A 12,246-nucleotide genomic window follows, 5' to 3' on the forward strand; every position below is an offset into this window, starting at 1 on the left:
GTCAGACTTTTAGATCAGACACACTTGCTTCCTAATTGCTAATCTCCATTTCCTTTTCTCTGAGATAAGAACATTTGCCTCCGTGGGTTTCCAGAAGAATAAAATGAGATCGTGCCTGTCGAGCGTCCTGCACACAGCGGGCACTTGATAAATGCATGCCCTCTCCCCCTTCGTGACTGCAGGCTCAGAGAATCCAGGGGCCGGGCTTTCCTGCTAGGACTGCCAAAGGCCTGGCCATTCCCTCCTTGTGCCTCTGACTTATTTCCTGTCCCTGCAGGATAATGCATGACGAAGTGAGCGAGACAGAGAACATCCGGAAAAATCTAGCCATCGAGCGCATGATTATCGAAGGCTGTGAAATCCTGCTGGACACCAGCCAGACTTTCGTGAGACAAGGTACGTCCCCTGTGCCCTGCCCTCCCCCGCCCCAGGCAGCCCCAGGGACACCTCCAAATGGCATGTCTGCTGAGTGTCTCGGGGCCGCTGGAGGCCTGTGGACGTCGCACCCACACCTGCAGACGCAGACACCGTTGGCCTCCGGGTCCCTTTTCCCCAGAGGTTAACACACTCCTTCCCAGGCGGCCCGGTCTGCCATGTGTCCCCGTGAACACGGACACCACGTTCTGGGGAGAGAGTAGGGAGCAGAGGACGAGGGCAGGTGCGGACAGGCCTGAATCTAGCGTTCCCAGCCCCGAGGAAGGCGGTGTGGCTCAGTGCCCGTGTCCTCGGCCTCTCGGGGACGGTCACGTTCACAGTGGCTCCCTTTCCTCGCCTGGGAGGTGCAGCCCCACTGAGGGCCGGCGGGGCGGGGGGCTGGCTGCTGGTGCCAGGACGTTGGGGCCTCGGTGCTTCTGAGGGTTGTCCCATCCAGAGCCCACGTCCCGTGGGGACCGGCTCGTGCTTGCCCGCATCAGAGGTCCCTCCGTCCGGCCCTGGGCCTCTCTGGCCAGAGGGAGAGCTGCCCACACCTCCTGCAGCCTGGGCAGCTGGCCCTGCAGGTGTCCTCAGCTTGGAGTTTTACTCTAAGGCCCCGTGTGACCCCCGTGCCCCTCCCCCGTCCACCCTGCCTGAGTTGGGCGGCGCCGGGCCCACGCTGCGGTGGCCAAAGAACGGCCCCTCCTGGCACGGGCAGCGTCCCCGCAGACCAGGAATCTGCTCCGTTCCCCGAGCAAAGTGCTTCCTCCTCTCCCGTGGGGCTGTGCTGGGCCTGGAACCAGGCGCGGGGCGGGGTGGGACCAGAAGCCGTTTCTCACTCGTTCATCACGCATCTAGCACCGGCGCCTGCCTCGTTCATGCCGGGCCAACGCTGGGCTCCGGGGACACCCAGAGAGCAGGCCGGTCCCCCCTCCAGGAGCGGACAGTGCAGGGGATCCTGAGGAGACAGACGCAGGACGGGGCTCCAGGCAGCGCCGGACGGGGCGGGAGGCAGGGTGAGGGGAGTCGGGCAGGCCTTCCTGGGAGGGAAGCACAAATAGGAGTTCACGAGGTGGAAAGGAGGGGCTTTCCCGCCAAGGAGCGGCACTCGGAGCCACAGGTAACGAGCTGAGCGAGGAGGGAGCGCAGAAGAGTGCCGGGCAGGTGCCTGACCGACGGAAGGCCCGGGGGGGGGGGGGGAGGGGGAGGAGGGACGTGTGGGGCGGGAGCAGGGGCAGCAGGTGGCTTCTTCCCCCGGATGGCCCTGCCCGGGAGTGGCCTCCCGCACACGGTGTCAGGGACGGGGCCGGCATGCTGTGCCTGAGCACTCACGTGTGCCATGGCCGCGGGGCCGTGCCTGGTGCTGACCCTTCTGCTCTAGAGCCGGCTCCCCACGTGTGCTGCCCCCACCCCCACCCAGCCCTGCGTTCCCGCCACGGGGGACCTGTCCTGGAGGCTCCTCCACTCGCCGGGGCCCCGGCAGGGGGCCGAGGGGTCCTGCAGGGACTGGCTGACGGGGCTGAGAGCGCGTCCGGGGTGCACCTGCTACCAGGACCTGGGACTCCCCCGTCCCGGCATCGTGACCCACCTGAGAGCTGGCCGGCGGCGGGCGTGGCTCTGGGAGGTGGGCTCAGGGTCTGCCCTCCACCTACAGGCTCCCTCATCCAGGTGCCCATGTCTGAGAAGGGCAAGATCACCAGGGGCCGCCTGGGGTCTCTGTCCCTGAAGAAAGAGGGCGAGCGACAGTGTTTCCTGTTCTCCAAGCATCTCATCATCTGCACCAGGGGCTCTGGCGGGAAACTGCACCTGACCAAGGTGAGGGCTGCGGGGGCTGCAGAGGCTCGTGGCGGGCACCCCCACGGGGGCCCGGCTGACCCTGACCTGGGGCCCAGACGGCGGGCCGGGGATCGGACACATGAGAGTGCACACGTGTGTGCTGGTCTGACGAGCGGGTCGGAGAGAGCTGGACACAGCCGGGTTTTCTGCTGGAGAAATAAATCATGGGGAACACGGGAGCGCGTGTCAGGACCCCCAGAGGAGCCCCCGACCGCTGGTGCCAGGGCAGAGGGCCCGGGGGTCTAGACAAACCGCTGAGAGGCGTGCGTGTGTGTGCGCGTGTGTGCGCGTGCATGCGTCTGCCAGTGTGTGTGCGTGTGTGCGTGTGTGCGTGTGAGTGGCCGGGTGGAGGACGGCACCTGCTGAGGCCGGAGCAGCGCCCAGAGCCTCCTCTCAGGAGGAGCTCGCACAGCGGCACGCGGGGCACCCCAGGCACGACGTGCCAGCAGGAGAGCAGACACGAAGGGCTGTCCTCGGGACCCCGCGGCCCTGCAGGAGACGGCACGCGCTCTGCTGATCGGCCCGTCCCCAAAGCAAGGGGGAACGCTCGCTGGCAGGGGGATGCCGTGATCGCGGAGGTGGTTTTCCCAGGGGGAGACTTACCCGCCACACGGATGTGCTGACCCTGCAATTTCCCCAAACGAGGGGAACTCGACAGTGTGGTCGTGGGGGGCTGCACTCCGCCTCCCTGGGACAATTAAGTAGTCACAGAGGGCAAAGGTGACGGGGAATCAGCACCTCAAACGCCTCCTGCTCCTTCACAGACCACAGGGCCTTGGCTCATACTGTCCCCTTGTTTCTCCCCTGGAAGACCGCCTTCCTGTCCTTCGTGGCTACTCAGGTGCCACCTGCTGTCAGCCTGCACCCTCCTTGGCACATTGCTTATCTCACTGCCCCGAGTTCAGGACCTGGCCCCGACTCAGTCTCTCACATGCACGAGAGCCTGGAACAGCCCAGAACTGCCCCTGCCCGTCTCTCCCTCAGTTCCCTGTCTGCAAAGCAGGGGTGACCATCCTCACCAGAGGCCCTGCAGGCGCAAGCAGCTGGCGGTGGGGGCGCATCTTCCCGGTCGAGGCAGAGCACCTGTGAACCGCGGTCTCCCAGGGAAGCGCGCTTCGGAGGGTCTCGGGTCCGAACACGCGGCGGCGGCGGCCTAGAAAAGGCCGGAAGGTGCCCTCGATTAAGCCAGAGCCTCGGACAAGCCACTCTTCCAGACCCGGGATGCCTGGCCCAGAACGCACAGAGACGCTACGAGACGCTGTGGCTGCGGGGAACGCACCGCTTATGTTGACACGTGCATAAATCGGCCGTTTGGCTGCACGAGGGGAAGTCAGCTTATGGCGAACGCTCCAGTTTCGACCGAACTCCGGGTCAGGGAGAGCTGTCCGTATTCATTAGCTCCAGAGTCTCGGCTGAGGATCTCTGTTGGGCTGGGGGGACGTTTCCTGCAGGCGGGGGTCAGCGGGGGCAGGTCGAACTGGAGACGCTGCCCGAAAGCACGTGTCTTTCCCTTTGTCGTATTTTGGTTGGGGGTGTTTGTTCGGGCTTTTAAAGTTTTTCTCATAGGGAGCACGGAGATGCTCGTCAAGTCCCAGCACCCGCTCCTGCCAGCAGGTGCCTCACCAGGCCTCAGTTAATCCATCTGCGCGATGGGGGTGAAAACGCGTCCCTCGGGGATGCCGTGAGCGTGAAGCAAGGGCGTGGCGTGGTGCCTGGGACGCAGGACCTGCTCGGCGGGTAACCGTCGTCGTCACTTTCAGTTACGTGGTCGTGAACTTGTGACGATACTCGCGGTAGCGAGCCCTTGCGTAAGCGTTACCGCGGGCCAGGCACTCCCCCAAGTGCGCACGCTCCACTCCTGGAACGACCCGCCGAAGCCGATACGGTTACTTCCCCGTTTTACGGATAAAGGACCTGAGGCGTCTAGAAGCCCGCAAGCGGCAGGGCAGGGATTTGGTCCCGGGCCGGCAGTCTGGCTCCAGAGTCTGTGTCCTTGAACCACAGGCTCAAAGTCAAGCTGTGAAACTACCCTGAGGTCTTCCAGAAGGAAGAGCACGTCAGAGCTAGATGGGGCTTTACAGATGGTCAAGCCCGGGGCTCGCCCGAGGCCACCGAGCAGCAAAGCGAGAAGCAGAACCCAGGATTGGGGACGCCCCGATGCCCCCTCCGGTCCCCCTGCCCCCCGGGCTGCCGTCCCTGCAAACACCTGTGTGGAGATTGAATGTGTGGCCAGCGTCTCTGTCGCCATCAGTTGTTACGTTACTTACCCACTTATCCGCCCCGTGGGACAGATTACCCACATCCAAGGTCTCAGCTTCTGAGTGAGGAGGCTCGGAGCCCCCGGCTGGGCGGGTGGGGCCCGGGGTCTCTCGAGCTGGAGTCCAGGCCGAGCTCTCCCGCTGTACCAGCCTTCCTGCTGTGGCTCCCCCAGAACACGTGGTCCCAGGGACCCCCGCAGAGCAAGCAGGGGGCTGTGGCTCCCACAGGCGCACAGCATCTGAGACACAGGTGACCGAGTCCGGCCCGCACTTGGCAGGGAGGGGAGTGGACCTCAGCTCTGAGGGGGGCGTCAGCATCCTGCACCCGCGGCTGTGGTCCCTGTTCACCACGGTGCCGGGGCATCCGATGCGCGGAGGTGCTCCCACTCTCAGGGACCCAGATGCCCCCGATAACGGGCAACCAGTAGGTTGTGACCCCAGCTCTAAGGGTCCGGGTGACCTCAGGCGTGATCCCCGTCTCCGATCTCGTCTCCTCATCTGTAAAATCAGAACGAGACGTGTGCGGAGTCCGGTAAACCCGTGTCCAGGTTGCAGACGTGGAGTCTCAGCCCGGAATCGGGGATTCCGCAGCCCCCGCCCCACCCGCCCTTGACCCTCGTCCCTGGAAAGCCCCCGAGACAGTCCCGCCTGATCTGCTTCGTGGGGGCCCCGATGCGAAGAGCACGTCCTTCCACGTGGGAACCAGAGTGCCCGCGCGGAACGTGACGCACACAGCCTCGCGCTTGTATGGCCGTGCCACGCCCCACTCCCGGGGCCCTTCACCGGCCCGTGTCCTGGTGACTCGAGGTGGCCCTGCTGTCTTTCAGAACGGGGTCATCTCCCTCATCGACTGCACCTTGCTGGAGGACCCAGAGAGCACGGAGGAAGAAGGTAGGGCTGGGGGCCGCACACGTGCCCGTGCGCACGGCCGCCCCCACAGACTCTCACCCACCCCAGACCCGCTGTGTCCCGGGGGACGTCCTGCTCTTGGACCCAGGGAAGCCGGGCCTGCAGTGGGAGGGCCTTGGTCCACTTCCCTGTTCCTCCCACACTCTTCGGGCCCCCTGAGTGGTTGGCACCGTTCAGTCTGGGGTCACTGCACTCCACCGAGCACGTCCACAGGTGCCACGCACGGGTCCACCGAGCACCCCCACGCACAGGTCCGTGGGCGCCACGCACGAGAGGCCGGAGAGGCCCTGGGCCTGCTCTGTCCTCCAGTGGGAAGTGCGGGGACACGTGACACCAGCAGAGGGGGACGCAAGGGGGGTTGCCCGGCTGTGGGGGAAGGGCTCTGTGGGATTTCCCTCCCCGGCATCCCTGGAGGACGGGGTCATTGTTTTCGGTTACTGGGTGGGGTCACTAGTGTCACTTGATTGGGCTAAGGTTGGTCCTCGTGTCCCTTCTTCACTGCCCCCCCCCCGGGGCACAGGACCCTGTGTCTTCACCCTTCCCCAGACTGGGGTGCGCCGGAACAGGGCTGAGCCACCTTGGATCCTGGTCCGGGCCCGGGGCTCGGGCTGGGGGTCTGCCAGGCACCGGGAGCCTCGTCCACACACACTCAGACCCGTGCCCCCGGTCAGCCCCGGTGGCAGGGCTCTGTGCCTTCCCTGCACGTCCACTGGAGCCGAGTCAGGCAGCCCCCGCGGGAAGCATAGGCTCAGTCTGTCTGGAGCGTCCTTGGCCGCGGAACCTTCTCCAGTCGTGGCCTCGGCTGGGCCACGGGAAAGCCCAGGCTTCAGTGCAGTGGTCAGGCCCCAAAGCCACTTTCCCTCCGGGGCCAAGGGCGGTAGAGGCCCTGCGCTGTGCAGCCCCCCTCAGCACCCTCGCTCACAGGCGGGCACCCCGCTTCTCAGAGGACCCGCCGGCATCCCCTCCCCGCGTCACCACACGGAACAGGCTCCCCTGTGCCCAGCAGGAAACCCTGAAATCCTGGAGGGTCCCAACTGGAAGGGACGGGAGCCCCAGAGACGCCACATGGTCTCTGGACGTGCACGGGGGCGTCCGCGTCTGGGGCGGGAAGGGCGCCCCCCACGGCCGCGTAGCGACCGCAGGACAGAGCCGGGCTTCTGCGTCGTTCCACCAAGTGGTTCCCCGGTTCACGAGGGCACAGTGAAGGCATCCTAAACCGTGAGCTCGGTCTTCCAGCTCCCAAGACTTGAAGGAAGCTCCCAGGTGGAGAACAGTAACGAAAATGCGGAGAAGGCGCTTTGCTCTTGGGGAGGTCCACACTGAGCTCAGTGTCTGGTCAGGGCCGCGAAAGTGCGAGATCTGAAGTTCCCCATCCAGCCCCGCCTGGTACCACCCTGGGATGGCAGGAGGGCCCGGCCCCGAGGCCGTTCTCGTCCTGGCCTCGCTGCCGCCCTGCGGGGGGTCTCCAGGACGTTATCACTCGTGACCTCAGCTACCCCGAGATGTGACAAGGGCAGGGGGGTGCCCACAGCTCTGTTGCCGGACCGCCCACGTGTTGTAAGCTGCTTCTCAGCCCAGGTCCTTGCTTTGTCCGTCTCGAGGGGGCTCCCCTCCCCCCGGGAGTGCAGGGGAGAATGTCTGATACAGCGAGTGGCCAGGTGCCCACTCCCTCCACCACCACTGTCCTCCAGGGGGTAAGACAGACAGGGCCTTGTCAGAGGTTTCCCGACTCAGAGAGACCCCACTCATGCTAACTCTGTGTTTTGCCAACCGGAAGCCAAAGGGTCCAGCCAAGACATAGACCACTTGGATTTTAAGATCGGGGTGGAGCCCAAGGACTCCCCGCCTTTCACGGTCATCCTGGTGGCCTCGTCCAGACAGGAGAAGGCGGCGTGGACCAGTGACATCAGCCAGGTGAGCAGGGTCACCTGTTCCTGGGAGTGGCAGGGGAGGAGAGCGGGGGGGACGGGCTCCATGTGCTCCAAGAAAAGACACGAGTTCCCTCCCAGTGCTGCCCTCACGTTGGCAGAGTGGGAGGAGAACCCTTGGCACCTGGATCTCATGCTACGGTGGTTTTTAAAAGTCCAGGTTTTTGAGCTGCCCCCAGGCCCCAGCAGACTTACCGGATGCAAGTGCATTTTAGCGCATGCCGCGGGCCATTGGTAAGCGAGAAAAGTCTGAGCGTCCTAAGCCCGGGGTGCTGGAGACCAAAGGCCCCACACGGCCTCGGGTCAGCTACACAGAGCGCCTCGGCCTCCATCGGGCCTGCCCAAGCGTTAGGGCCGTGAGCACAGCCGGCAGGGAAAGCGCAGGCTTTCCAGGGAGGGGTGAGCAGAGCCGGCAAGCCACGGACTCCTGTGAGACCAGGCAGAGTCTGTCTGGAAGTCAGACAGGGAGTCGGGACATGGGAGTCCGGAAGAGGCTGTCAGCGCCCTGGGCTCCAGGACAGGCGGTGGGTTAGTACAGCCCCTCCCTGCAGCCAGGAACCCCTCCCCGGCCGTCTGCCTGCGGCCTGCCCTCCGCGGGGTGGGGGAGCAGCGGACGGCAAAGCTGGGGATCCGCTCTCTTTAATGCTGGGCCCCCCGCCCCCGACCGCCCGCTCCCCCAGCTCCCTGGCTTGCTGCCCGTCCGGAAATGCCGGAAGAACGAGGCAGGACAGGGTACCTGTGGTAGATGTGTGCTCTTTCTGCGAGCCCAGTGTGCCCCAGAGAAACCCAGGAAACCAGACACTAGGAAAGAGTGCTGATCCCAGCAGGCGTCAGGGCCCCCAGCCCATCCCCGGGCCCCGTCATGCCTCTGGGGAGCTCTGTCCACAGCCAGGCGCCCTGAGTTTTGGTGTTGCTGGTAGAGGCAGAGCTGAAGACAGCCTAAGAGCAGCGGGGTGGAGACACTGGGCTGGGCAGTGCGGGGAACAGGAACCTTCCTCTGAAAGTCCCACCCCCCCCCCACCTCCCAGGGCGCAATTAGTTAAGCCTCCGACTTCGGCTCAGGTCATGATCTCCTGGTTCGTGGGTTCGAGCCCCACGTCCGGCTCTGTGCTGACAGCTCAGAGCCTGGAGCCTGCTTCGGATTCTGTGTCTCCCTCTCTCTCTGCCCCTCGCCTGCTCACACACTGTTCTCTCTCTCAAAAATAAATATTTAAAACTTTTAGAAATAAAAGCCCCCCCAAAGATCTGGGGGCCCAGCCTTGACCGGACGCTGGTCCCCAGCACAGGGGGCAGGGCCGTCCCTGCTGTGCCAGCCTCTCCCAACTTCCTGGTGACTTTGAGCCCCCTCCACGCACACATCCTCAAAACCAGGAGATTCTGAACCGAGAGGAAACCCTCCCATGGCAAAGATGTGAAGGTTTCGGGGAGGGGGGCAGTGAGAAGGGAGAAAGTCCTCCCCGCCCCCTCTCCCCCGGGAAAAAGGTGTTTTCATTTGGGTGGGGGCTGCTTCTTCGAAACAGAATATGGATTTGAATTTTCCGGAGGCTGAAAGGTCAGTGCGTCTTCCCCTGTGCAGGCAGCCTAACCACCTCCTGCCCGAGGTGGGAGCTTGGCCACGGAACCACCCACGGCCTCAGAGCATTGGCCGAGGGTGGTTGGAGGACCCGGGGTGCAGGACAGCACGCGCACTCAGGGGCGTAGGGGGCCAGCCTCCGGCAGGGGGACCCCGACGACCGTGGCTCTGACCTCGCACTTCACGCTAGACCCCAGAGGTCAGCGACAGACCCTCCAGGTCAGGTGCCTCCTCTTGCGAACAATCTGGCTGCGTAGGAGTCATTGTCCCCGCTTTGAAGTCAGGGGCAGGAGGCCCAGCGAGGTCAGGCAATCCCCCAAAGGTCACGGAAGGGGAGCTGACCTCCAGACGCGGCAAAGGAAGGCTGTGTTCCACCCGCCCGTGCCTGGACGACACCCTCAGGCGCGCGAGGACCCCGCGTCAGGCTGGGCACGCCGGCCGCCCCCTTGGCGGCGGCCGGGCTCTGACCCTGGGCCTCCCTGATTCCAGTGTGTGGACAACATCCGCTGCAACGGCCTCATGATGAACGCGTTTGAGGAGAATTCCAAGGTCACCGTGCCGCAGATGATCAAGTAAGTGCCCGCCAGAGCCTGCGTGCGGCCCGGGCAGCAGCAGGGGCACCGGGACGGCTGGCCGCTGGGCCTCCCCGGGGTGCTGGGCCGCGTCTGTGCGGTTTGGGGGTGTCTGCCCGCTTGTTGGTTTTGACTTAACGTCTGTTTGGACGATGGCTTTGGCTTAGTTTCTGTTTCATAAAACGTGGATTTTCGTGGCAGGCTGTTTAAACGACGGCACAGGTGAAGCTTCGTGCTGCCTTTTTTTTTTCAAGTGGCTCTTTTTCTTCTTCTAATCACGAAATGAGAACACTGCAGAAACACGGGCCGCGGGGCCACGGTGTTTGTCTCAGCAGGTGCAGGGGCGAGGGGGCCGCAGGCCACACCGTCCGACCTCCCTGGCCACTGGGCCTGCTCCTCCCCCGGCCCCTGGCCTCACCCTCCTCCTGCCCCATCCTGGCAGCGGCCCGTGGGTCCCTGACACTCCGGGGGCCTTGGGCGCACGCTTCAGCCCTGGCGTGAAGGCGCCTCTGTGCGCACGGGGCCGGGGAAGCCCAGGCAGGGTCGTGCGCGCAAGGTCTGCTGAGCGTCCGGGCGACCCCGGGAGGTGGCGTTCAGCTCCGTGACGGCACAGCGGGGGCCAGCGGAGCCCGAGGAAGGTGTGAACGTGAGGGCAGCATCCCGGTCCCCAGCCCCGGCTCCGTGTGTCACGACGGACGGTGACGTCACGTTTCCGAGCTCGGGCTTTGCGCAAGCGGGAGATGGCGATACCTCCTGGATTTGTGTTGCTGGGGGTCCGAGGAGGTGCGTGTTTATCCTTTACGTGCAGAGAGCTGGTGGTGGTCCTACAGTGAGCGTAGACGCCTCCGACGGCCCGCTCGGGGAAGCTCGGGTGTGCCTGAGCCTGCGTCCTGAGCCGCGTTCCCCGTCAGCCCGCTCTCGGAGGGCCCAGCGCAGCAGCTTGCTGACCCAACCTGTGCTCTCTGATGCGACGAGACAAAAGGGAGGGCTGTGTCCACGAGCAAGTTAAAATCACGCGGAACTAAGGCTGAACGTGGAGCGGAAGCCCACTCGTCTGCCCAGGACGCCTCTTGAGGCTGCAGAAGCGAGCGAGGTGTCGCCTGTGAAGGTGAAAGTAGTGACAGAGTGAAGGGAACGTCCAAACGGAAGGGACGTGCCGAGGGCACACAGCCCCCAGGCTCCAGGGGGAGCGGCCACGGTGGGCGGTCCTGCGAGAACGTGGGGGCAGCGGCGATCAGACGTGCTCTGTGCTCACCCTGCAGTGAGAGACGCGCGCGGGAAGTGATGAGACAGCGCCGTGAGTCAGAGGCGGAGTCGGGGGGGCGCTGGAGGGGCCAGACGTCTAGTGGCGATGTCACCTGGCGCAGTGGGCGAGACGCCCCTGAGAGGGGACATCAGAGCTGACCGTGAGGGTGGTGGCGGGGAAGGGCGCTCTGGGAGGAGGGAACAGCATGAGCGAAGGTGCAGAGGCAGGAAGGCCCATGTGTGTTGGTGACGATGAATCACCCCGTGGGGCTGAGTGGGGGGGAGAGGACGCGTCGTGGAGGTGGCGGCCTGCACGGGAGTGGCGGCTGCGTTCACAGCCAGTCGAACGGTGCAGCGCGTCTGTTCTAAGCCCAGTGAGACACGGGGGCACCTGGGGTCTCCGTCAGTGAAGCGTCCGACTTCGGCTCAGGTCACGATCTTGCGGCTCATGGGTCCCAGCCCCGCGCCGGGCTCTGTGCTGACGGCTCGGAGCCTGGAGCTGCTTCGGATTCCGCGTCTCCCTCTCTCTGCCCCTCCCCTGCTCACGCTCTGTCTCTAAACGTTTACTTTTAATTTTCTAAATGAAAAAACACATGAACACAGTGAGCCACTGGTGTGGCACCTGGTTTACGGGGTGTCACCGTCCTGCCCTGGCCCCAGCAGCCTTCCCTGCCGATGGGTCGGCGACAAGCCGGCCCAGGTGGCCCCACAGCGGGGTCCTGGGCCAGCAGAGCGCGAGCTGTGTCCGGCACCCTGTGTTTCCAGGCCGGGGGGGGGGGGGGGGGGGAGAGCCAGAGTGGGCGTGGCCAGGCGTTCACACTGAGTGTTCCTGTGCCTCGTGCCGACCGTGTCGTGAGCGTCTGGTGCCCGCTCGGTCCTTCCATCCTCAGCGAGCGTGTGTCCACCGTGTTGCACGCTGTTTGCTCGTTCGCCTGCCCTCCTCGTGTGTTTTCTCATGTTTTCTAGCACAGGTGGGCTTTCGTAAACAACACGGTGCCGTGCGCCGTGAATGGGGGCCGAGGGGACAGGCGGAGTCGGGATTTCCTCTGTGGCTCTTAGGGCTGCCCCGGGTGGGGACGGGCTCCCCCGGCCGCCACTCTGACAGGAAGCGAGTGGGGATCCGTGGCGGCCAGGGGACAGTCCCCGTGTATGTCCCACACAAGCCTGCGTTTCTGGCACGGTCCCCACATCGGACTGTGAGTCAGGAGGGTCCTGACTTGGGGTCTGCGGGACAAAGAGGCAGGAAGTTCGGGCCCTCTGGTGTGTGGCTGCTGGTGGACACGGGAGAGGGGGGTCCGCAGCCACGCAGAGAGCTGAGGGGTCCCACTGCTTCAGCCCCGACTCCCGGGCACTACAGCTCGGCCCCAGCAGGTGGCCTCCAGGACGGGTGGACTCAAGGTGAGCGCCCTCCCGGGAAGGGGGGAGATGCACTGGGGTCTCACCAAGAAGTGTGGGGTGCGAGGTCAGGACGTGCTCACGCTGGGAGGGGCTGAAGACCCCTTCTCACAGGG

The 12,246-nt window shown here is 64.9% G+C and overlaps 1 protein-coding gene across 1 annotated transcript in view; it reads left to right on the forward strand.

The window, feature by feature from the left end:
- Positions 1-12,246, forward strand: part of RASGRF1 (Ras protein specific guanine nucleotide releasing factor 1) — a 102,610-nt gene that overhangs the window by 58,154 nt on the left and 32,210 nt on the right. The window contains exons 9-13 of the mRNA XM_047086496.1: positions 278-396; positions 2,069-2,229; positions 5,336-5,399; positions 7,195-7,331; positions 9,408-9,490. Coding sequence (XP_046942452.1) covers positions 278-396; positions 2,069-2,229; positions 5,336-5,399; positions 7,195-7,331; positions 9,408-9,490 — 564 coding nt within the window. The remainder of the gene's footprint in view (positions 1-277; positions 397-2,068; positions 2,230-5,335; positions 5,400-7,194; positions 7,332-9,407; positions 9,491-12,246) is intronic.

Source organism: Lynx rufus, unplaced genomic scaffold, assembly GCF_022079265.1.
Source record: "Lynx rufus isolate CCGP_SWC_20201006 ecotype Redwood Valley unplaced genomic scaffold, mLynRuf1.p SCAF_21, whole genome shotgun sequence".
In the NCBI taxonomy this organism is placed as follows: Eukaryota; Metazoa; Chordata; class Mammalia; order Carnivora; family Felidae; genus Lynx; species Lynx rufus.